At 41.6% G+C, this 27,054-nt stretch overlaps 1 protein-coding gene across 3 annotated transcripts in view; it reads left to right on the top strand.

Annotated features, from left to right (window-relative positions):
* tmtc3 (transmembrane O-mannosyltransferase targeting cadherins 3) overlaps positions 1-27,054 on the top strand; it is a 93,860-nt gene that overhangs the window by 34,224 nt on the left and 32,582 nt on the right. For all 3 annotated transcript variants that reach the window (XM_034175895.1, XM_034175897.1, XM_034175898.1), the window contains 3 exons: positions 4,387-4,535; positions 7,129-7,249; positions 10,524-10,635. In XM_034175895.1, coding sequence (XP_034031786.1) covers positions 4,387-4,535; positions 7,129-7,249; positions 10,524-10,635 — 382 coding nt within the window. The remainder of the gene's footprint in view (positions 1-4,386; positions 4,536-7,128; positions 7,250-10,523; positions 10,636-27,054) is intronic.

The raw sequence follows: 27,054 nt of genomic DNA, 5'->3' as shown, positions 1-27,054 counted from the left end.
CACACCAGCCACAGTACTGATCGGATATTTAGCTGTGATCTGGGTCTCTGTGTGTGGATGGTTGCGTGTTTGTGGTCGTTGCCACAATTTGGTTTTGGGTGCTCTCAAGGGGATCAAGACTCTGGCATCCTAGCTTAGTGTATGGATGCTCACTAGTTGGATAACAGACTGTTGCTGTCACTGTTTGTTCATGTGTGGTTGTTTGTCCTGGTATGTTGTATGGTTGGGGCCCCGTCTCCTCGGTGTATCACTTCACAGTTATTGCCTTCACCACTTTCATTCTTGTTTGTCTTTGTGTTGTTTTGGTCATCAGCCCTTCCTGATAGTAGTGGTCTTTGAGTAGGATGTTGTAGACTGATCAGGAAGGGTGGATGGGGGTCACACACGCACACCACGTTTTCTCATGCACTACATACCTTCTGTCTTGCAAGAATAAATTGCATATATGTGTATTAATGGTCATAAATGGTTCTGCCAGTGTGGCATTTACCATTACTGTATATGAAGAGTTCAGATGCAAAACCCAGTATCTCCAAAACCATAAATTTTTAGTTGAGGCCAACCTGTACTTGATTGTCAAGGGGACCATCAGTGTGCAAAATATGAAAGAATTTGAACAAACTATTTTCATTTTATTGATGAAAGTCTGTGCATTTCCACATATGGTTTCCTTTAAATCTCCATTTTGTATTTTTCTCCATTTGAAAAAAAAAAGTACTTACTGGGTTTTGCATCTGAACTCTTCATATGTAGACAGGGGGGGAAAAAAGAAAATTCAGTAAGGTATATCTTCTACTATACATTCCAATACTAAGGTAGAACTCTACGAGTGTATACTAAAGTATATCTAAAAAAGGAAAGTAGAGTAGAGCCACTTAGGTGCCTGGTCTTGAGAACCAGGGATGGTAAGTTGAAAAGCTTTTGTATCCTATGGGAACGCTCCCTACCCACCTAAGCGGCTCAAGAATATGGACAGCATGTATATAAGTGACATTTACATAATCAGGGGTAGTAAGCAACATACAGTATACAAGAAATATAGTTACTACATAATATTATAGGAGTTAGCTCCTAAAGCCTAAATATTCTTACAGGAGAAGATAGTAGTACACATCTACCTAGTCTGTAGACTTGTTGTAGAACTAAATTATAATTAGTAGGCTAAGCTATTAATATGGTTATGTTATTATAGAAACAGAAGCTATGATGTGATATGTTTTAAGTATCTATCTAATGTTTACCCTGCTAGCTTACTATAGGAAGACAAAATGCATACTCTACGTGCTTTCTAATGGAAACCCCAAACTTAGATACTATCTGTTGATATCTGTTAAAGAACCCATAAACTGAAGAGCCATTAAAAATCTACACAATGTAAAATAAAAGTATAAATCATGAAAGTAAGCTAACTATAGCTCGATGAGCTATCGTTAATTTAGCCGTTAATTAGCCAACTGTACCTTGCTAGCCAACAAAGCTAGTAACTGGCGTATAAAGTACAATAGCGTTGCTTAAAGAACCCATAAATTGAAGAACCATTAAAAATCTACACCATTCCTAGACATTTCTATGCCTCCACTAGAATGTCATCTGGACTAACTGCCTTTCCACTCTTCATAGCTACCATCACTTCATCCTTACTAATCTCTTGCACTTCCTGATTTACTCTCTCCACGTCATCCAACCTTTTATCTCTCTTTTTCTTCATTCATCACCTCCTTAAAATATTCCCTCCACCTTCTCAACACACTCACCTCGCTTGCCAGCACATTGCCATAGGCATCTTTTGCCACCCTAGTGACTGATGTAAATGAAGTCCAAGAAATAGTCAGTGACTGGAAGTGTTTATCTATTCATCTTCTGACTTATTTAAACAGTATATAACAGTAACGGTATACCCCCCCCCCCCTGGATATCTTCCCCCCCAGGGGGGAAGTTGCCCTAGGATATCTTACCCCCCACCCTCTGCATACCAAGCCTGCTGCAGTATTATCACACATTTCATCTTCCATTCTGAAGTATTAGAGATTAATACATAGCTGAAACAGTGGGAAATAACATTTTCATCCTTGTTCATCCATGTTCTATCATATTTCAGGTTGTCAGTCAGGTCTTTATATTTGCAGAGCGTATTTAGAAGGGGGATTTAAAGATACTTGAGAATAGGAAATATTACTATTGTAGACTGCTATAGATACATACAGAAAGAATACCAATATCGTTCACCATCAGTTAAACTGTGCTTCATCTGGGACCATAAAACATCCATGAAATATAAAGTTTAAAGGTTGCCCTATCCTGATCGGAAGGTTGTTACATCATTTAGTACTGCCAAGTTTGTAGTGGGATGAATTTGGCAACATATAGTACAGAATTCTTGATATCAGGGTGGGGCGGGGTGGAAGATATTCAGGTCACGATATCTTGTCCCCCCCACCCCATCATGGACAGATGTTCTGTCAGATTTCAGGTTGTCAATCAGGTCCATATATTTGCAGAGTATATTTGGAAGGGGGATTTAAAGATACTTCAGAATAGGAAATATTGCTATTGTAGACAGCTATAGATACATACAGAAAGAATACCACCATATTGTTCACCATCAATTAAACTGTGCTTTATCTGGGACCCTAAAACATCCATGAAATATAGAGTTTAAAGGTTTCTCTGTCCTGACTGAGGCGTTCCCAGGCCAGTGTGGAGATATAATCTCTCCACCTAGTCCTGGTTCTTCCCCGGGGTCTCCTCCCATATGGCTGTACCTGGAGCACCTCCCTAGGGCGGCATCCTTACCACATACCAGAACCACCTCAGCTGGCTTCTTTCAATGTGAAGGAGCAGCGGCTCTACTCCGGGCTCCCCACGGATGATCAAGCTTCTCACCTTATCTCTTAGGTGTGCCGGATGCTACGGCATCAAAACGCTGCTTTATTCGGCGGATTTAGCGGCGTTTTATCCGCGTATTTGCGGATAGTACGGCGGTCAAAACGCCGGCGAAATGCTACGCCCCTTCCCACCGCGAAAACAGCCGGAACTACCGCAAACTTCGGTCTACGTACTACCCGCCGACAAAACTGTCTATGTGTAAACGGGGCTTAAGGGGGACACCAGCCACCCTCCTGAGGAAACCCATTTCGGCTGTTTGTACCTGCGATCTAGTTCTTTCGGCCATGACCCAACCCCCATAGGTAAGGGTAGGGTCGAAGATTAACCAGTAGATCAAGAGCTTCACCTTTTGGCTCAGCTCCTTTTTCGTAACAACAGTTCAGTAGAGCGAATGCAATACTGTCCCTGCTGCACCTTCTCCAGCCAGTTTCATGCTCCATTGTCCCCTCACTCATGAACAAGAACCTGAGGTACTTGAACTCCTTCACTTGAGGCAAGACCTAACTCCCTACATGGAGTAGGCGGTTTCCTGCTGAGAACAATGGCCTCAGATTTAGAGGTGCTGATCCTCATCCCAGCTGCTTCACACTCGGCTGCAAACCAACCCAGTGAGTGCTGGAGGTGACAGGCAGATGAAGCCAAGAGGACCACATCATCTGCAAAAAGCAGTGATGAGACCCTGAGCCATCAAACTGAAGACCCACCTCCCCGACTATGCCTCGATATCCTGGCCATGAATACCACAAACAGGATTGGTGACAAAGTGCAGCGCTGGTGGATGCCAATCGTAAATGGAAAACGTTTCAAGAAAGAACAAAATATAAACTGGTTACCATTATTTTAAATAAACAGTTCTGTTCAGGAACATAAAAAATATAAAGTTTCTGGTTCCATTTTCATTCCTACCAAAATGCCATAAGTTTCTGATTTTCGTTCCTTGAACCTGTTCAAAGCCTTGGTAAATCAAAGAATCACTGTGGGGTTTGTAAATTCAGTTTTCTATGTGGTTACAACTTTTGTTTGATTTTGGGTTGTACTATGGTATATCTTTCAAAAATGACTTAGTAAATGTTTACACTATCTTAATATCATTTAATACGAATTGGTGTTGAATTTAACACAGACATTTATACATCAATAAGAAACAGAAATTATTCAGTTCCAGTCACCTGAGGTATTTTCCAATAAGGCAGTCATGTTTTCATCTGCTTATTTATTTGTTTATTGTAAAATAATGATTCAAATACCAATGACCTAACTTTTATGACTACAAAGAGCGGGTGGTGACTGTTCGTATTTAGTGTGGGTCAAGGGAGCCGTTTGAGACCTCCAGATCTATTCAGATACACAACCAATCAATTTTGATCCATATCAGTTTGTCACTCTGAATGGGTTTTACCCAAAATGCATAAATCACAAAAGATGAAGCTCGTTTGTTAGAAGTATTTTTATTAAAAAAGATTAATAATGTTGACTCAAGTTTTTTTCTTTTCCCTGCAGGCTCTTTCTTTGATCGTCTTACCTTTCATTCCGGCATCAAACCTCTTCTTCCCTGTGGGTTTTGTTGTGGCAGAGCGAGTGCTTTATGTGCCCAGTATGGGCTTTTGTGTGCTTGTGGCACATGGCTTCAAGACAATTTCACATAAGGGGTGAGTGAGTTCATGTTAAAAGCTAGAAGCTGCTTTTTGTGTGTGTCCATGTGGATGTGGTAAAGGATTTTTTTTGTAAATATTCTGCTTTTTGACTGTCCTGGCTACAGCATTATTTTCAGAAATAAAAGTAAACATTTCTGCAATGAAAGTATGTTTTTGCACGAAACAAACTCAGTTGCTGACATTGTGATTACTAACATAAACAGCTTTCTGTGGTGGACATATTTTTCTAAACTATCAATTAACATGAGTTCCACTGAAAACTCCAGTTTTCTTCAAAAGATGTAAGCCAGAGAGGCTGGTGATTATGTAATAAATATTATTTTATTCTATGTAGCTGTCCAAATATATATATATATATATATTAAAGTACAAAAAATGAGTTAATACAAGCTTTTGTTCTGTAATACAGTAATGGTGAGAGAGCACACAGGAAGGGTTCTTGTCTGGAAAATCCAGTTGATGATAGCTGACTTATGCACTGCTTATCCATCATGCGCACCTGTAAAAATAAAGCTGTGCTTCATGGCCACATATAGTCACTGCGTCATGAGCCGTGACAGAAGCACTTATCTAATGAAATTATACTTCTGATGAACTATGCTCAGATCTTGGAACTCTGCTCGGTGACCAGATACAGATGAGGACAAAATTTTTTGCCCCCCTATGACATTTAACAATTTCTTCAAAATTTTCCCCAAGTCCTTTTTATCCCCTGGAATGAAATACAACGGGATATAGCAATAAGCCCGTCTAGTCGTCCGTTTCCACTTGTTAGCGCTGTATCTCAAGAACCAGTTGCCCAATTTCATTAATTTAGCATAAGGGGGTACATGGGTGATCTCCCAACACTGATCAGTTGCCACCCTTGTTAGTGCGATAGCTCAAGAATCAGTTCATTCATATTTAGCATAAGGGTGTACTTGGGTGGCCTCCTGACACTTTGTATTACTGATTTGTGGGGACCGGGGGGGAATGTCATCTCTTGATGTCTCTTGTTTAACAGATCAAGAAAGTTTCAGTACAGTATTTCTAAACCCCTAGGTTTTGTCTCCTGAAGAATCCCAGTCCAGTCTTCTTTGGCAGATCTCTCTAGCTCCTTCAGATTTGATAGTCTTCTGGCATGGACCTTGTTCTTCAGTTCAGCCCACAGATTTTTAATAGGATCCAAGTCAGGACTTTGTGCAGGCCAGTCAGTAATGTGCACTTTGGTCTTCTGGAGGTATTTCTTCAACAAGAACGACATATATTTTGGGTCTTTGCCATGTTGGAAGACAAAGTGATGACCCAGATCCAGTTCTGCCTCTGACTGCTTGAGGATCTCTTTCAGAATCTTCACACATCCTTCTGTCTTCATGATTCCTTCCACCGTGAGGAGATTCCCAGTTAGATGCTTTGAATCATCCCCACAGCATAATACTCCCACCGCTATGTTTCACTGTGGGGGACTGTGTTCTTTGGGTTATATGCCTCTTCCTTCTTTCTCCAAACGTAAGCAATGTTTCTATGACCAAAGAGGTCTAGTTTCATCTCATTTGACAAAAGAACATGCTGCCAGTGTGTATACACTTTCTCCAGGTTATCCTTAGTATACTTCAGTCAGTTTTGTCTCTTCTGTAGAAGTGGAGGTTTTCTTGGTCTGCAACCTCGCAGTCCATTCCTGTCCAGGGCTACAGTGATGGTCTTCTTTGAGACTACAATTCCCATCTTGGCTAATTCATTCACAAGTGTTTTGGCAGTTGTTCTGGCACCTTTAGAAACATCTCTCACTAGTTTTCAGGGTCTTTGAAATCTTTTGCTTCCTACCTCTGCCAGGCTTGTTCTGTACTGTGTGGCTCTCTTTGAATTTCTTGATAATACTTCTCACTCCAGTTCTTGACACTTGGAAATGCTGTTATAGCTTTGTGTATTTTTCTTCTGCTGTGTAAGCATCAACAATTGTTTTTCTCAAGTCTGAACAGATTTCTTTTGTTTTTGGCATGATGCTTTCTTAAGTGACAGCCCAAATCCTTCCTGAAGATACTGTGTATTTTTTGAAAATAACTCTTTAACTTGATTTTGCAAGCTTGGATCACTACAAAGCACATCATTGCACAACAGTGGCTTGTACCATGACTCAGCAAAATGGTCAGTTCTTAAGAGGGCTAATAGGTTTGACCCTGGTAGTTTTTGATTTTGTGAAGTCATTTTGTTTCTGTGTGCAAAGTAAAATAATGTAAGCATCCAAAATAAAACATGAATGCTTAGAAATGCTGTGTTGAAAATTCCTTGCTCTGTTAAAAAAGCACTTGGGAAAATTTTGGAGAAAATGTTAAATTTTATAGGAAGCTAATAATTTTGCTCTCAACTGTGCTTGTGCTGAGAACGATTTAACTTCTAATTGGCAACAGGGGCATGACTGCCTCCAGGTTTGCTTTGCTGCTTTTTTTTACAAATAATAATCACTCATCAACAGACATATACTTCACTTAATGGATGAAACTTAAGATCAAAAGAGGACCAAATGTATGTTGTTTGGTCAAGAAGAACAAAATATTTGTTTTTGTTTGATTGTTGTGTCATTAGAAAATCTGTAAAACCTTTCTTGCAGGCACCTCAGGAAACTTTCCTGGCTCATGATCGGAGTGCTGTTAGTCACCCATGCAGTAAAAACATTCAGCAGGAATTGGGATTGGGAGTCAGAATACACACTGTTTACTTCTGCTTTGAAGGTAAGACGGAAAGAACATTAAATCAATAGATCGTTGTTACATTTTTTGGTGCATGCACCCTGAGTACTCCGCAAGTGACTCATGTAGAACGCCGTGGAGAGCAGCACCTTTTAATGTGGGTATGCATCCTCCTTGTAAATACACGGACATGGCTGAATTTATGGATAACACTGTGACAAATGCCTGTAACTTGCCCAAAAAAGGGGGACACAGTCCCTTAAATGTGTGCAGGTGTGGCCATCAGAACAATAAGACAATATTTAATAGATAACGTGGGCGCCGTCAGCTGTAATCCTGTACACACTGTGTGTACATTTTTTTTCCACAGCTTTATTCGTAAAAATTATTCAGTATTACAACAGTAAAATAGCTTGTGTGAAACTATATTTAATGTCTTAATTCAAATGTGCTTTCACAAATTATAGCTGTGTTTGGGTGGAAAGCTGAAAAACCAGCGGCGTTTTCCATCAGGAAGTGCTGTTGGGCAGATTGCAGAACGCTATGAAAACACAACATTCCATTCATTGATCAATAACATCAAAGTGTACTGTCTTGTCATTTAGAAACAGTAAAATGTGCACTGAATGCAGCTGAACATCTGGCCGAGGGCGCAGTTCACTTTTGTTTTGATTGCCAGTTCTGCACTTTATAAAGCAGCCTGTTAGGAGGTCATTTCATCTTATTTTTGCAGTTTTTTGGTTCATGGACAATCATAGTGAAACAGTGCTGCGAGAGCCTCTTCTTGTATGGGTTTTTGATGAAAACACAATTCACGCTGCCCATGCTGACAGTGGAAGTGGGAGCTCACGCTTAGTCACGTGAGGTTTACACATTACTGAGCATGCACATTGAGAATGTAACAACGGTCTATTCAATTCAATTTACTTTACTTATATAGCACCAAGTCACTTCAAAGCTGCCTCAAGGCGCTTCATACAAGTAAGGTCTAACCTTACCAACCCTCCTGAGCAAGCACGCAGGTGACAGTGGTAAGGAAAAACTCTCTCTGATGATATTGAGGAAGAAACCTCAAGCAGACCTGATTCAGAGAGAGTGACCCACTGCTAAGGCCATTTTACCAGCTACAAGGTTTAGGCCATTCTAACAGTTACAAGGTTTTTGCAAAATTTTATCAAGCTGAAGAAACAGGAAATGGAAAAAACCCCAGAATTGCATCAAAAACAGAATGCATTATTGAGGTGAGCTTGCATGGTACCCTGGGGTGCAGGACCAGCATGCATCCATTGCCTCATCAGTTTCACTTTTAAAAAAAGTAAAAGCTGTCATCATGGAAGGCTGCATTCCCAAAGCAGACTGCATTGGCTCAGAGAGGTCACCCTCAGCAAGGTGGTCCACGGGTCACTGTGTCAGCTTCAGCCAGGGCATCTCGTGGTCAGTCCAGTGCCCTGGGGTGTGTAGCTGTCATCTGCAGGAGGTCTCGTCATTGTCTTAGAGAGCAAAACAGCAGAATCAGTCAGCTGGAAATAACTGCAGCTAAGGTATGAGTTCACCAGCAGTAGATCAACGGAGAAGCAGAGAGAACACTAAGGTGATCACCAGCAGCTAGACCTGAGCTTCACTAACAGATTCAGATTCAGAAGTTAGATGTACTGATGATGAGACCTGTTCTGTTGCTAATAAGATGAAATAAAAGGATAAGAAGCATAGTTCCTTACTATGCCAGTATGCTAAGCATACGAGAGAGAGAGAGCAAATGCATCTTTAGTGTGGACCTGAACGTCTGTGACTGTTTTATCACCGCAGGGAGATAATTGCACATGGCAGGTGCACGATACGAGAAGGCTCTGTGGCTTGCAGACTTTTTATTCACCTTAGGGGGGAAAAAAGTATTCCTGCGCCCTGAGAACACAGAGCACAGGCCAGTACATATGGCGTAATTCGGTCAAGTAGGTAGGGAGGTGCTCGTTTGTGGATAAATTTATAGGTTAGTAACAGAACCGTAAAATCAGACATCACAGAGACGGGAAGCCAGTGAAGACATGCCAAAATCTGTGTAATGTGGTTGAACTTTCTGCTTATTGTCAAAATTCTGGCAGCAGCATTTTGAACCAGTTGGAGGCCCCGAAAGCTGGACTGTAATAAAGCAGAAAATAGAACATTGCAGTACTCCAACAACTTCTATTGGCTGACTTTCGGTGTTAGCACTAGGGTTGGGTATAGAGTACCGTTTCTTTTCGAGAATCGTTAAGAAATGATTCGATCCACCGACATAACTAGCCTTTTTGTTTAATGATTCCCTTATTGGCCCTTCAGAGCAGCTGCTGTTTTTCAGGGTGTTTGTCGGGAAAATAAGTTCTCTACGTTGATTGCAGAACCTGCAGCGGGTCTGTAATCAACCGCTTCTGTAACAGCTCCGCTTTGAAGCTTGAACCAACGAAGCAGTGCGCCGACCCGCTGCTTCATTGGTTCACTGCTTCGATGCTTTTCAGAAGTGGCAAATCTGCTTCTTAACCCTTCTCAAAGTCATTTAAAAGTGTCAATCATGAGTCACTTTTGTGCGGATTAAAGTCAATAACTGGGACTCTTGTCTTGTTGCAGACAAAAAATGAGAATCGCCCTCCTTTCCGTAGGCACAGCTCCAAATTCTGCGCTGCCGAGTCAAGTTAGAGTCCGGCCGTAATTAATAACTTCAAAGCGAATCGCCATTTTAAATCAAATGGCACCTCTTTTCAAACGTTGTAATGCAAACAATAAACTACAATCGACTAAACTGTTTTTGTTTTTTTTTTCTTCCCAAAATGAGACGTCCTACATTCTTTATGAATTACATTGATGATAACATGCAGCCGGCTGAGCTCAGCTCAGAGGTATGGAGTGACATTCATGCCATTAATGTCTGAAAGGAAATGCTTTTAACCAAAACTACAGATTTTGTTTATTTCTATTTATGTCCAGAGATCAAGGATCCAGTGAGCAATTTCATATTTATTTACTTTAAAACTCAATAAAATGTTGTTGACATAGAAAACATGTAAAGCCTACTTTTTGCACACAGAAAATTCACAAGAGGTATTGATAAGGGAATCGATAAGGAATCGTATTCATAAGTTCAATCGATAATTGTATCGATATTGATAAAATCTTATCGATACCCATCCCTATTTAGCACAAATCTTTCATCATTTAATTATATATTGTCTGGGGAAAAACCAAGCTTGTTTTACAAATGAGAAATACAGTCCAATATTTGAAGTTATCAGTCACTGAAAAATTAGTTTTTGGTCAAGTGTTTTTAAATTATCTGCCACTTTAGGTGAACAAGAACAATGCCAAGCTTTGGAACAATGTTGGTCATGCTCTGGAGAACCAAAACAGCTACGAAAAAGCCCTGAGATATTTTCTCCAGGCCACTCGGGTCCAGCCAGGTAAGAACACCCTAGTATAGCTGAACCATGACTTCTTTTTAAACACACTGGTGTGCGTAAAAAGATTTGAGGCCCTATCTTGACAGTGTCACACAAATGCTTTTGAGGCACGTCTACCATCACAGTGTTATTGAGACAAAACTAATACCCCCTTCACACATAACACGATTGAAGCTGACTGGCGCTAGAAGGAGGAATTGCATGCCACTCTTGAAAAATCAGAGCCCCCTCAAATGCCTTGTACAGCTGTCACCACAACCATTCAGGCACACAAGCGGCCGAAAGACAGCGAGTGCCCATTTGATCCCCCTCTTGGCAGGTGTCGGCCAAATTCCAGGTGTCACACATGAACATCCAACAATGCTCACTGGACACTTACAAAAGGTGGGGCTATTCACGCTCCCAGCGCAATAGTAGAGAGAAGATGACCACATTCGAGCTGTCTGAAAATTGTCTTAGTGCAACACGAGTGTGGTGTAACCTAGCAACACGTGGTTGTGACTGTGCCGGGTTAGCTGGTGGGGGGGACCCCATAATGATCCTGACATTTACTTTGACTTCTATTTACTGCAAACTGTGTGAGACCTACACATTTCATGTTTTGTGTGGTCAGCTTTATTTTATTTCTTACTATATATCCATTCCTACATTTAAGGCTTGCAGCATTTTCCAAGAAAAGAAAAGGTTGGGACACGGCAGTTTATTCTAAATGTAAGAATTAATTAATCATTTTTACAGCCACTTTTCTTGAGAAATGTCAGGGGATGAAAACATGAACATTTCCAAGTCACTGACTATTTCTTATACTTCATTTACATCAGTCATTCAGAAATACAAACAGTGTGGTACTTTATTGTAAATCTGTGTCATGTAGGTAGTTTTCAAAAAATAAATGCCCATGCTGGAAGGAGACAAGCGAGGAAGGCCACCAAGGCTCAACTTTTGGTTTCTGTGGGTGTGAGTGGAAAAACTGAGAATAGTGCAACATTCTTATTTTTATCTTATTTTTACACATAGTCCCAACTTTTTCTGATTTGTGGTTGTTTTCTGTTGCATTTCTGAAATTACAGAACTGCTATAAAGAAAAGTGTTAACATTTTATTGTGTTTTAAAACTTTGTAGAATGAATGTAAACACCAAACTCTTATAAAGAGGGAAAAAAAAATATCTGGACATGTGCAGGAAAACTGATATAAACGGAACAGAACAAAGCAGGCTGATCAGACTCCCCATGTTTTTTTTGAAAGTAAGAATAAAATAAGAGATAACAATTACATTAACTCACAATCTAAAATAAATACTTTAAAAAAATAAAAGCTTATTAAAGTTCAGAGTTCTCACCTGATTGTGAGAACCTGTGCATTGAGACACTGCTCTGTTCAGCCCCCTCCCCCTTGCACTCTCCCTGCCTGTGTGAGTCATATGCAGTTAAATTTGTCTCATTAATACTTGCAAATGCACAGAGGGTGATTTACAAATATTCCTTGATTTGTACACATGCTTTGTGATCCACAAACACAAGTGACTGATTTGTAACTTGTGTGTTGATTTTTTACAAAAATATACAGTTGTATGTAAAAAAAAGTTTGGGCACCCCTGCTGATTTCCATGATTTTCCTTTATAAATCATTGGTTGTTTGGATCAGCAGTTTCAGTTAAATATATCATCATATAGCAGGCAAACACAGTGATATTTGAGAAGTGAAATTAAGTTTATAGGATTTACAGAAAGTGTGCTATAATTCTTTAAACAAAATTAGCCAGGTGCATAAATTTGGGCACCCCAACAGAAAAAATACATCAATATTTAGTAGATCCTCCTTTTACAGAAATAACAGCCTTTAAACGCTTCCTATAGCTTCCACTGAGAGTCTGGATTCTGGTTGAAGGTATTTTGGACCATTCTTCTTTACAAAACATCTCAGGTTTGTTGGTTTCCAAGCATGGACAGCCCGCTTAAAATCACACCACAGATTTTCAAGAATATTCAGGTCTGGGGACTGAGATGGCCATTCCAGAATGTTGTATTTGTTCCTTTTCCTTAGTAGATTTTGAGCAGTGTTTAGGGTTGTTGTCTTGTTTCTGATTCATGAACATTGTTCTGAAGAATCTGCTGATATTGAGTGGAATCCATCCATCCCAGCTTTAACAAGATTCCCAGTACCTGTACTGGCCACACAGCCCCACAGCATGATGAAACCACCTCCAAATTTTACTGTAGGTAGCAAGTGTTTTTCTTGGAATGCTTTATTCTTTTTCAGCCATGCATAACACCCCTTCCGTCCAAATAACTCCATTTTAGTTTCATCAGTCCACAGCACCTTATTCCAAAATGAAGCTGGCTTGTCCAAATGTGCTTTACCATACCTCAAGTGACTCTGTCTGTGGCGTGTACACAGAAAAGGATTCCTCTGCATTACAGCATCATACAGCATCTCTTTGTGCAAAGTGCACTGTACGATGCACAGAGACACTATCTGTAGCAAGATCATGTTGATCATGTTGTAGGTCTTTGGAGCAGGTCTGTGGGTTGACTGTGACTGTTCTCATCATTTTTCGTTTCAGCTTATCTGAGATTTTTATTGGCCTGCCACTTCGGGCCTTAACTAGTACTGTGCCTGCGGTCTTCCATTTTCTCACTATGTTCCTCACAGTGGAAACTGACAGGTGTTTAAATAATTTTTGCACACTTCTCAAATATCAGTGTGTTCACCTGCTATATGATATATTTAACTGAAATCTCTGATCCAGACAACCAATGATTTATAAAGGAAAATCATTAAAATTATCAGGGGTGCCCAAACCTTTGCATACAACTGTATGTATTTGTAAATATATCGTTACGGCATGTTGTTGGACACCGTGTTTGTGTGTGTAATTGACATGAAGACACGCATGCATTAAATGTACAACCCCTGGCAAAAATTATGGAATCACCGGCCTCGGAGGATGTTCATTCAGTTGTTTAATTTTGTAGAAAAAAAAAGCAGATCACAGACATCACACAAAACTAAAGTCATTTCAAATGACAACTTTCTGGCTTTAAGAAACACTATAAGAAATCAGGAAAAAAAATTGTGGCAGTCAGTAACGGTTACTTTTTTAGACCAAGCAGAGGGAAAAAAATATGGAATCACTCAATTCTGAGGAAAAAATTATGGAATCATGAAAAACAAAAGAACGCTCCAACACTTCACTAGTATTTTGTTGCACCACCTCTGGCTTTTATAACAGCTTGCAGTCTCTGAGGCATGGACTTAATGAGTGACAAACAGTACTCTTCATCAATCTGGCTCCAACTTTCTCTGATTGCTGTTGCCAGATCAGCTTTGCAGGTTGGAGCCTTGTCATGGACCATTTTCTTCAACTTCCACCAAAGACTTTCAATTGGATTAAGATCCGGACTATTTGCAGGCCATGACATTGACTCTGTGTCTTTTTGCAAGGAATGTTTTCACAGTTTTTGCTCTATGGCAAGATGCATTATCATCTTGAAAAATGATTTCATCATCCCCAAACATCCTTTCAATTGATGAGATAAGTGTCCAAAATATCAACGTAAACTTGTGCATTTATTGATGATGTAATGACAGCCATCTCCCCAGTGCCTTTACCTGATATGCAGCCCCATATCATCAATGACTTTGGAAATTTACATGTTCTCCTCAGGCAGTCATCGTTATAAATCTCATTGGAATGGCACCAAACAAAAGTTCCAGCATCATCACCTTGCCCAATGCAGATTCGAGATTCATTACTGAATATGACTTTCATCCAGTCATCCACAGTCCACAATTGCTTTTCCTTAGCCCATTGTAACCTTGTTTTTTTCTGTTTACGTGTTAATGATGGCTTTCGTTTAGCTTTTCTGTATGTAAATCCCATTTCCTTAGGCGGTTTCTTACAGTTCGGTCACAGAAGTTGACTCCAGTTTCCTCCCATTCGTTCCTCATTTGTTTTGTTGTGCATTTTCGATTTTTGAGACATATTGCTTTAAGTTTTCTGTCTTGACGTTTTGATGTTTTCCTTGGTCTACCAGTATGTTTGCCTTTAACAACCTTCCCATGTTGTTTGTATTTGGTCCAGAGTTTAGACACAGCTGACTGTGAACAACCAACATCTTTTGCAACATTGCGTGATGATTTACCCTCTTTTAAGAGTTTGATAATCCTCTCCTTTGTTTCAATTGACATCTCTCGTGTTGGAGCCATGATTCATGTCAGTCCACTTGGTGCAACAGCTCTCCAAGGTGTGATCACTCCTTTTTAGATGCAGACTAACGAGCAGATCTGATTTGATGCAGGTGTTAGTTTTGGGGATGAAAATTTACAGGGTGATTCCATAATTTATTCCTCAGAATTGAGTGAGTCCATATTTTTTTCCCTCTGCTTGGTCTAAAAAAGTAACCGTTACTGACTGCCACAATTTTTTTCTTGATTTCTTATAGTGTTTCTTAAAGCCAGAAAGTTGCCATTTGAAATGACTTTAGTTTTGTGTCATGTCTGTGATCTGCTTTTTTTATACAAAATTAAACAACTGAATGAACATCCTCCGAGGCCTGTGATTCCATAATTTTTGCCAGGGGTTGTATTAATGACACAAATTTGATTCCACATACAGCTCTTTTGAAAACAAGCAAGCAAGCAGTCCATGGCAGGGAAAGATGGAGAGGCAGAGAAGGATAGCAGTGGAAATCACTTTCTGGATGACAATTGAAAACCCCCTGTTGCGACATTTCACTCGAGCATGAAGGTGTGAAAAGGTTTTTAAGCCATCAGCATCAGCGGACATTCTGTGAGAACAGCTTTGATCCACAGAGTTGTGACACTTGTCCCTGAGTAAAAGCAGGAAAACCAGTGTTATTGAATTTCTTTCTGAACAATGTTTGAGTCATTAATTATGCATGAGAGTCCATTTGTGCATGTGCGCAGCCGGCGGCAGACTGGAAGAGCTGTAAAACAAATCAAAGCAAAACAAAGCAGAGCTGCTTCTGGCGGCCGCAAACGCGAGCTGTCGTGAGAAATGAATGGTGGACGCTGGACATGTCCTCCTGTTGCCGATCGTCCGTGAGGAGTTAACCTGGACATGGACATGTCCTCCTGCTGCCGATCGTCCGTGAGCAGGACTTAATGGACTCTTTAAACATGCCACAATCGACAGACTGGAGGTGAAAAATGAGGCAAAGCAAAACTGCTTCTGGCGCGGCACAGGACCCGCTGTGAAAAGTGAACAGGGGACCGTGAAAACGCCCTCCCACTGGCAATCAGTCGACAGTGGAAATGTCCTCTGAACGTGGAAGCTTGGCTCGCCTCTTCTTCTGTGGTTTTGAAGTTTCACTGACAGCAAAGTCCAGTGGGATGAATAAAATCTGTCAATCCAGGTTTGTACTTGCCCTGGCGTGTAGTATTGCGGAGGCTTGTTGTACAAAGCGCACTGTTGTGTAGATTTACAAACAGTTGTGGTGTGTTGCGTAGACTTGCTTAAAAACTGTGTACTTTCTGCGTCCAGCGCTCTACGCCGAAATTAAACATGTAATTTATTGCTTTCTGCCTTGTAGCGCTCAACATACTGCTGCGTAGTGAGCAAAAACTCGGCGTAGAGCTGCTTAACCCGGCGTAGAGCTGCTTAACTCGGCGTAGACTGTATGCCGCAATATGCACCTTTACGTTTGTACCGGTGTGAAAGGGGCTTTAATCTGCAGTACAGATCCGATACGGATCAAACTTAGTTTGTTCATTGAGAGTACTAGTTTGCATCTCATTGTCACATATGAAAGTGATTGAGGTACTTTTGATTGAGATATAATGTAAAATATACATTGAATGGGGATTTCAATGTTAAATTTAAATGGCCACGTAATCTGGATCAAACTTTCAGTCGATAAAGTTAACCATCTTACACAACACTCTCAAATATGAAAGAAATTTGATCTTTTTATGTTATGAATTTTTAACAATCTGTTCCATGTTAAAGATAGGGATTTTCCTGACTTTCCTCTTTAACCTGTGACCTTGAAAATTGAATCTGCCTGTCAGGATATGATCCGTGTGTGTGTGTGTGTATTGCATGTGAATGAGCAGGGCCTTGCACAAAAAACGTTTACACAGGATGCAAGGCCCTGTGTAAACTGGGGAAATGCTCAGCCATCTACCAAGTCATAATTACGTATTTTATTTGATTGACTATTTTCTTTTTCAAATCAGCTCCTTGAGTGCTAAACATGTAAAACATCATGAATCAAACAGTCTTACACATTGAAGAGGTCTGTGGCTGTAATTAACTGTCATTAAGGCATAAATAAGGGCTTGAACACAAATCACATGAGCTAATGATGTCATCTCCATGTTGTCTATAATGTAAACATGTTTTTTTCTTTGACAGTCAGAGGCACTTTTTTCTGTCAGTAAAAGCAAAAAATGATAAAAGCTGAGAATAGCCACACTGTGTCATTTCAGCTTCCAAGTTCTCACAGCAGCATAAATAAGCTTAATTTGATTTTCAGGCTTCTGGGAATTGTGCGGATGTTGGGGGAAACACTCTGACTAAGGCAGAGTTCAAATGTGGACTTACATTATATGTTTCAAGGTGAAAAACAAGTCTTTTGAACTTTATGTCAGTGTATCTACCATAAACAAAGTCTGTGCGAATGTTGTAAAACTGAAAGATGATAATCCTGACAGTGTTTAACATAAAACACAAACATTCGAAATGTTTTTAAAAACTAGGTCAGAACTATCATCTTTGAAGTAATTGACATTTTTATGTATAACTCCAAATCAGAAAATTGGGACGGTGTCGCAGACCGGACCCCCCCCCCCCCAAAAAAATCGATCCACCTGCCTTCACTGCAAATGCGTCATTTGGGACCACAGCAGCTCGTCCGAGGAGGACTCTCTTAACCCAAAGCGATCAAATGGATTAATGTAATTATTAACCATCAGATGACAATGTAAAACCTCTTAAATCATTCTAAAGTCAGTTTTAAGCAAAAACAAGGCCATTTTAAGCAGAAACGAGGCAAAACTCGACACTTTGAAATGACCAATGCACAGTGAACGTATCAGCTAGCAGCAGGTGTAGCCGCGGCACTCTGATCGCTTCATCTGTCTTTCACAATGAAATAATGCTGAATTTGTGTGGAAATAATTGTTGTACAAAAGCTTCAGATATCTGTTGCTGAGATAGATGATGACTGTGGTGCGGTTTTAAACAGAAACGAGGTGATAATCTGTGAACCGCGGCTAATGACGCATGCGCAGTGAAGGCAGGGTGGACCGATTTTTAGGGGGGACCGTTCGGTTGGTGACAACTGTATGCAAAATGAGCAGAGGACAGATACTCATTTGCGTATTTCTCTCTATATATCTTTAAATAATCAAGAAATCTGGAGGAATTTCAGTGTGTAAACAGCAAGAGAACACCTGTGATCTCGGATCCCTCAGACGACACTGCATCAAGGGCCGTCAGCAGGGTTAGATTTAGATTTAGACTTCTTGGTTTTAGTTATAGGGTTTGGAATTTGAAGTCCCTGGGAATTCTTGGAATTAAAAATTTGTCGTCCTCTTGTCATTTGACGGAGCCCCCATTCATTCAATCAGTTGAAAGAATTTTACAATTGAATGCAACCAATTTAAATTTCCTGCATGCTATTCATGGCTTATTATTATAGTACTTATTATCAATGATATTATTTTTAACTTCTATTAAGCTGCTGCAGTGTCTTGGTGTTTTTTTTTTGTTTGTTTTTTTTTTTTGTTTTTTGGCTAAAGCTGTGGACCACCTTGCTGAGGGTGACATCTTTGAGCAACTGCAGCCTGCTTTTGGAATGCAGTCTTCCATGAAGACAACTTTTAGTAAATGAAACTGACGGGGTGGTGGATGGACGCTGACGCTGCACCCCAGGGTGCCGGACTGATTCATGACGCCCTTCCTGTAGCGTTAATGACTGTGTGCTCACTTCAGTAATGCACTTTGTTTTTGATGCTATTTTGTTTTGTTTTTTTCTGTTTCCCGTTTCTTCAATTTGGTAAATCTTTGTAAAAACCTTGTAACTCTGGTCTGCTTGAGGTTTCTTTCTCAACTTTGTTTCGATTTGGCACTGTATAAATAAAATAAATTGAATTGAATTTTGTGTTTCTGTTGTATATTGTCCAGCTCTGTAACATAATCTCAGGATTAACAATGTGTTGTGGTGGTGTTATCTATGCCCCAAAACAGTCATCATAGAAAAAAAGAGCCAAATCAACTATTGCCTACTAACCAGCTTTATTTGTTAAGCACGTTAAAACAACCACAGTGGACCAACGTGCTGTACAGGTAACAAGTTCAAACAGGTGCAGTTAATATAGGTAAAGAGTGCAGAAGAAGAGGGCTTATCAAAGAAAAATTAACAGGTCTGTGTGATCCAGAATTCTTGCTGGTTGGTAGGTGTTCAAATACTTATTTGCAGCAGTAACATACAAATAAATTATTAAAAAAAAATCATACATTGTGATTTCTGGATTTTTTTTTTTTTTTTTTTTTTTTTTTTTTGATTATGTCTCTCACAGTGGACATGCACCTAAGATGAAAATTTCAGAAACCGCCATGATTTCTAAGTGGGAGAACTTGCAAAACCGCAGGGTGTTCAAATACTTATTTTCCTCACTGTAACATAAAATTGTGAACAAAATACAACTGTAATAATTAAAAGCTACAAAACGAGCAAAAACAACCATACGATAAAAAACAGTAAGATAAAATCAAACAGACATCTTAATGGGTGCTATTTGGTGGTTTCTGGTGCATTTGGAGTCATTTTTGTTTTGTATGTACATTATTTCTGTCTTTGAAAAGATTTTTCTATTTAATGAAATCGCTTATTTCATTGAACAATAACCACCTTATTGGGCAGTACTTCACATGCACTCATGTAGCCACAGAAATACAGGAGGAGGAAGCTTTTGTTTTGTGTGTTTTACAGCTTAACCCCCGTGAAACAATCACAAAATAACATTTTGTTGTGTGAGTCACAGTTTTTGTTTAAGCAGAAGACATTCACATTATTTTTTTCTACGGATCATGACTGCTGCCTCTCACTTCTTCACTGACTCTGAAATGTTCTCTCTGCAGGCAGAAAAAAGAATGCAGACAAACTCCCGTGATCGAGCCAATTGTTCAAAGCTGGGTTGGGGATGGCTACATGAACATTTTCAAGTTAATATCTCTTGGACTTCATTAACATCAATTATTATAAATGCAAACAGCATGGTATGTTATAGTAAATCTGTCTGAAGTGGACAGTTCTGAAAAAAACTGAGTGACTCTGCAAGAAGGAGAAGTCATAAGTCACAAGGTTTTTCAGAACTCACCTCCACATAGATTTACCAGACACAATCATACTGTTTGTATTATTTATTTATTCCTTTATTAATATCTAATTTCAAAATTAAGACGTGTACCAAGTTGAGTAGTCACAAAACGTCAGGCAACAATGCATTTTTAAAAATTATATTAAGTTGAGGTAAAACATGAAATATCTGTGGTTGATCCTGCTTGCAATGAAATAAGTCAAAGAAAAAATATATATTTTCTTTTCCATGCTGGCCCAGCTTTTTGTGATTTGAGGTTATAGGAAGAATAAATTTGAGGTTGTGCTGTTTGTGAACTCAGCTGCTCAATGCAATATGTGTAACTTTTACCGTATTCACGTTGTTTACATGGGTTTTGCCTTTCATCTGTAGTCTAGGCAAATCTGTAAAATCTGTACAGTGCTAATGTTTATATACGACAGGTTACCATGACAGCACAGCACCTGCACAGTGCCAACAAGCCAGCGTGCACAGTTTTGCTCTCACTAAGGGCTCCTTCACACATAACACAAAAGACGCAGAAACTGGGAGAAAATCCGCAAGCCAAAAACGAAATGAGGAAATGCGAAACATTCCATCTGCTGTCAGGAGGGACGCACAGTCGGACGGGCGTGCACGATGCCGTGGTGACGGTTTCGTGCGAGCACGTGGAAAGTTGCGCACACAACAGCAGAGTAAAAAAATGAAAAAAAAAAAACCCCACAATTCATAATACATAAAAGCGGACTTAGCCTCCGCCTAGACGTACACCAGGAAGCAATGAAATGACGTGGATTACTGTTCTCCCTTTTATGTTTTACATGAATTACCTGATGCGCTCGTCTCATGAAGAGCCGGCCGGTGCCCTATCCAGATGAGGTGAACGTCGAGATGAGGTGTGTCGCGCTACTGCGCATGCGTGCGCATGCGCACATCGCTCTACCCTGGACTTGAAGATGTCACCCGTCGAGATGGGGTGCCTCGCGCAACTGTACATGTGGAGATGATGTAACTCGCTCGACGTGCAACTGTGCATGCGCATTTTGTTTTTTTGTTTTTTTCTGAGTCAAAGTTTTTTTTGTTTTTTTTTTTTTAATTAATTGTATTCAGTGTATTTATTGCCTGTCAAAATAAGCTAACTCCAGGTTAAAAATAATTATCATTTTATAATGAGTTGATTTTATACATTACTACATTCGGATGAACAATTTATACATTTACTTGCCCATCAAAATAAGTGAACTTCGTCAAGTAATTTTTTCAGTGCATGCATGTGCAGTTACGCGAGGCGCCTCATCTCGACGACGCACCTCATCTTGACAGAACACCGGCTCATATATGATGAGCCGGCATGGTGTGTCCAGCGCAGTGATCTGCTACAAATGTGATGTGTGTTTCAATTATTACAATGTGGTGAAATCCCACAGTCACACGCGCCTGTCAGTGGCTGTCCTGTGGGGTGATTTCCTGGATGGCACAATATTCACCAGTGGTGCAGTGTGCTGCCATGATGGTCAGCTGAAGCAATATGTTTCAATTTATTTCCACGCAAGGACAGCATGCTGATGTCTGCGCGTCATGCTGTAGTTATGCAACTTCATATCCTACAAGCCAAAACAGGTGTTCCCGAGCTATGACTTGCGAGCACAGATATCTGAACAGCGGAACGTCGTAGGGGGACACGCCTGCCTTTGTCTGCGGCCCTCAGCAGCTCACAGGAGAAAAAGGCTCACTCTCTGTTCCTTCATTCTGTGATTTTTATTTTATGTTTGTATTGTTATGCGTTTGTCCTGCATCTGTCTGATTTCTGTGTTTTTAATTTGACACCTTGTGTGCAGGGTCACGTCCAGCTGACATTCGGCAATCAGCTGACGTGCCGTATGTCCACAGCAAAGCGTATGAGCAAAGCGATCAAAAAGAATGAGTTCACGCCTTTAACTTTATTTGTGTTATTTAATCTCCACACTTTCTGTCTGTCATGTAAACTACAATTTATGCTCGGCTGGCTCATTCCACATCGCGCGCGTCTGGCTGACACGCGTGTCCCAATGAGCGGCGTGCCACAGCACAGACGCCACGTCATGTGTAACATAGCTCACGTGGGTGATGTGACATTCATATCACCTGCTGCATTTTCATATGATCTGACAGTCTGTTTCACCTGGGATAGCCTGTCAGTGTGTGCACTGTGTGTTCGCTCCATCCTGTCGCAAAAGCGATATATGTTTTTATGTATTTCCATGAGTGCAGCAAGCACATACACATGCGCATCATGGTGGACAGTTGTAAGTTCATGTCCTTCAAAACATGGTACGTGTTCACCATCTGTGACGTCTAGGACCAGAGATCTCAACAGCTGCTGCTGTTGGCAGACACACCCCCATGTCCGTTTAGTGCCCAGACCAAAGTGTCACTCTCTGTTTCTGTGTTATGTGATCATTCATTTTAGTTATTTGGCATGTAATTGTCTATGGAGTTATTGTAGTACTTGCTTACATACCTGTCCTGGCTGTGGTCTCTGTTTTTAATGTGACACGTCATGTGCACTGAGCCGTCATTTCCAGCTGTCAGTGAGTCTCTGGCCGGCGATCAGCTGACAGGCGCCTTGCCGTGCTGTGTGCTCTCAGATGTCTCTGGCCTGACCCCATCTGTACATACATATCAGCATTTCATGCAAGAGTGCTCCCCCACTCACGCCACATATGTTGGACAGGTCGGGGGAGCACGAAACACACGCATGCCACATGTGTTGCAGGGGGTGTGAAACACACACACACGCCACATTTGTTGGGGGGGAGGGGCAGTACACACACACGCGACGTGTTGAGGGGGGAGCCGACATTCTGGCACACCACATGTGTGTTACTTGCCGACGCCACACTCGTGGGGCACTTAAGACAAATTTCACAGCCAGCTCGAAAGTGGTCGCCTACTCTCTGTTTTCTTGCTGACTACACGAATGGCCCCACATTTCCTAAGTGCTCCACGAGCAGTGTTGGATGTTCGTGTGTGACACCTGGAATTTGGCCGTCACCTGCCGTGAGAGGGATAGAATGTGTTGGGAAGGTGTCGTGACACGGACCCACAACAGGGGGCATTAATGAAGGGACAATGGAATAGCCAAAAAGTAACAATTTAATGTTGTGACGGTGCACAACGTGATACAGACAGATACAAATGTGTTATATCAATCCAACAAAAGGTGACGTGTGGCAGGCTCGAAGATAGGAGACGTCCGGTGAGAGAGAAGCCGGAACCCACACAAGCCTCACCACCAACGGACCTGAAGAACACCAGAGCTGCCAAGCCCTGCGCCCCAGGTGGCCACTGTCTTCAGCAGTCAGACCCGGTACTGCTGGCAGAAAACAGAAACAGTTCTGGATGAGTGTGAGTCCGCACACTCAGTAATCCCACAGTCTGTTTTCAGTCAAGGAGGGAGAGCCTCCACCTCCAATCACACACTCGTGCAGCTCCTGTCTAACCACTTATCTGATTGGAGTGTGAAGCGAAGCCGTCGCTGATCACACCAAACGCCAATCCCACAGATAGGGCAAGCACCACAGGATAACGGCTGCAAAAGAAGTTCAGATTATTACTCAACGTTTCGAGTCAGCAGAGAAAATACCTGTATGGTAGACGATTTCTCGGCGAGGAGGTGGAGTTGCAGTCCGGTCTTTATAGTAGTGGTGATGGGTGACAGCTGGTGTTGATTGATGACAGCTGTCACCTCCAGCGGCTCCGACGCCCTCTCGCTTGGAGCCCGCACTCCAAGCAGGGCGCCATCTGGTGGTGGTGGGCCAGCAGTACCTCCTCTTCAGCGGCTCACACAACAGAATGGGCTCTCACAGGGCACTATCTCTTTTGGCCACTGGTGTCTACAAATGCTTGTAGGGACAGGTGTATGATGCCTTAGAGACAGCTCTGAGTTTTCACGAATGGCATGCAATTCCTCCTTTGTGCGCTAGTCGACTTCAGTTGTGTTATGTGAGAAAGGGGGCCGTAAGCGATTGTCATCACTGCAGCCCTCTGTGACCACAGAACAACAGACACAGAACTTCCTCTGTAATTCACAGAATGGAGAATATTTGACATCAACTTTTCTGGACATTCACATTAAATTTATTTTCTCGTACCATATATCCAGGAAACAAACTGTTTTCAGCCCAAGGCATTTACCTTTCACTGCATGCTACACAGCAGAGCTGAGATCCTGAGAACCTGCTAATAGTTGGAAGAAACTCAACTTTTATACAAAATTGGTTAAACTGGCTTTATGACTTCACATGTCCTGACTCTGTCTTTTTAAGAGGATCCACTTCTCACAGTCTCATGCCACCCATACCGTTCTCAAATCTCTGTCTCCAAATCGAAGTATAAAATCGAGCACTATTATAAATTCTGTGGCCTTTATCAAGATCTGCTGTGGCCTTTATCAGTATCTACTTCGAAATACTCTGGAACGTATTCCAGCGTATTTTTTGTTTTTGAAGCTTTGTATTATTATTATTATTTTTATTTTATTTTTTGTGCATCCACTCCAAAATATAATGGTTTCTATGACATGTCAGACTGAGCCTTTTCAGTGGATGTCTCAAAAATTGGTTAGTTAATTTTGGATTTGTCTTGCTAATAGTCTGATAAACCAAGAAACAGACAACCTCCTTAGGTGGTTGTAGTAGCAGCTTAACTGGTTATTCTTGAGCTCTTTCCCAGCATGTTTGGCTGACAGGAAGTTTGTTATCTGCTGAGGCAGTAATACTGATGCCAGCTCACCAACTGAACTGACTGTTTTCTTAAAGTTGTGTAAACACATTAATCTCATGAGAATTTCCTGGTATGCTAATCATCAAGCAACATTTGTGTTTGTTCTGCCTGATGGAAGCTCTTAAAACTTATTCCACATTTCTGTTTGTCTGGGAACAGTCCTGTGAAATGCCGTTCAGTGGTGCCTCCGATTCACAGCTTCACTTGAGAGTGTAACGGAGACCTTTGTTACAAGTAAAAACTAAATAAAAACTTGGCATGGGTTGGAAGTTAAAACAAAAAGAGTGAGTAAAATTAGCTCTTCATCATGATAGTCCAAAGCACATTATTGCCACTCCAATCCATCCATCAATCTCATCTTTTTCTCTTGCTTGTGAACAATAGGTCCAGATAATTCAATTCTTCACTTGGCACTGCAGCTTGCTCCCAACTCATTCCATGGTAGTCTACTGTGTCTGGCTATTGTGGTCTCAGACCCGTGAAACGACAAGCAAATTCCAAAGTTTGTAGTTACTCATCTCATCACTCATCTTCAACCGCTTATCCAGGATCAGGTCGTGGGGGCAACAGCTCCAGCAGGGGACCCCAGACTTCCCTTTCGTGGGCCACATTGACCACCTCTGACTGCAGGATCCCGAGGTGTTCCCAGGCCAGGGTGGAGATATAACTTCTCCACCTAGTCCTGGGTCTTCCCCGGGGTCTACTCCCAGATGGACGTGCCTGAACACCTCCTTCGGGAGGCGCCCAGGGGACATTCTTACCAGATGCCTGAACCACCTCAGCTGGCTCCTTTCAATGTGAAGGAGCAGTGGCTCTACTCTGAGCTCCCCACGGATGACTGAGCTTCTCATCTTATTCCTAAGGAAGACACCAGCCACTCTCCTAAGGAAGCCCAATTTTGTCGCTTGTACCCATGATCTAGTTCTTTTGGTCATGACCCTCTCCTCATGTCCATAGGTGAGAGTAGGAATGAAGATTGACCAGTAGATCGAGAGCTTCGCCTTTTGGCTCATATTGCTTTTTGTCACAATAGTATGGAAGAGTGAATGCAATACCGCCCCCACTGCGCCGATTCTCCGGCCAGTCTAGCACTCCATTGTCCCCTCACTCATGAACAAGACCCCAAGGTACTTGAACTCCTTCACTTGGGGCAAGACTGCATTCCCTACCAGGAGTAAGTAATCCATCGGTTTCCTGCTGAGAACCATTGCCTCAGATTTAGAGGTGCTGATCCTTCATCCCAGCCACTTCACACTTGGCTGCGAACCGATCCAGTGAGTGTTGGAGGTCACAGGCTTGTGAAGCCAACAGGACCACATCATCTGCAACAAGTAGTGATGAGACCCTGAGCCCGCCAAACTGGAAACCCTCCTCTCCCGACTACGCCTCGACATTCTGTCCATGCATATCACAAACAAGATTGGTGACAAGGCGCAGCCCTGGCGGAGGCCAACCCCAACCGGAAACAAGTCCAACTTACTGCCGAGCAGCCGAACACAGCTCTTGCTTTGTCAGTACAGAGATTGGATGGCCCTGACAAGGGACCCCCTCACTCCATACTCCCTCAGCATGTCCCACAGTATCTCCCAGGCTACCCGATCATATGCCTTCTCCACGTCCGCAAAACACATCTACACTTGATGGTAATACTCCCAGACACCTTCCAGGATCCTTGTGAGAGTGAACTCTAGTCGGTTGTTCCACGGCCAGGACAGAACCCGCATTGTTCCTCTTCGATCAGAGGTTTGACGATCGGCTGAACCCTCCTTTCCAGCACCCTGAAGTAGACTTTACCAGGGAGGCTGAGTAGTGTGATGCTCCTGTAATTGGCACACAGTCTCTGTTCCCCTTTTTTTAAATATGGGGACCACCACCCCAGTTTGCCACTCCTTAGGCGCTGTCCCAGACCTCAATGCAATGTTGAAGAGATGTGTCAGGAGGAGGCCGTTCTTCCCAATCATGCCTCTCCAGGTGTCTCTGTCATTGCCCACGTGTGCGTTGAAGTCCCCCAGCAGAACAATGGAGTCCCCCACTGGATCCCCACACAGGATTCCATTCAGGGACCAGAAGAAGGCCGATTACTCTAAGCTGCGTAGATTTAATATTTTGTTGAAAGAAAATTCTTCTCTGCTCCACTTCACTATGACGCTAAGGGCCCCTTCACACATAGCATGATTGAAGCCGACTTGCAGAAGAAATTGCATGCCATTCGTGAAAAATTGGAGCTGCCTCCAACACCTTGTACACCTGTCGCTACAATTATTTGTGCACACCAGCGGCTGAAAGACAGAGAGTGCTCTGTGAGAGCCCATTCGATCCCTCTCGT

This window comes from Thalassophryne amazonica, chromosome 8 (genome assembly GCF_902500255.1).
Source record: "Thalassophryne amazonica chromosome 8, fThaAma1.1, whole genome shotgun sequence".
NCBI lineage: Eukaryota > Metazoa > Chordata > Actinopteri > Batrachoidiformes > Batrachoididae > Thalassophryne > Thalassophryne amazonica.
This window is presented reverse-complemented; position numbering and strand designations above follow the sequence as displayed.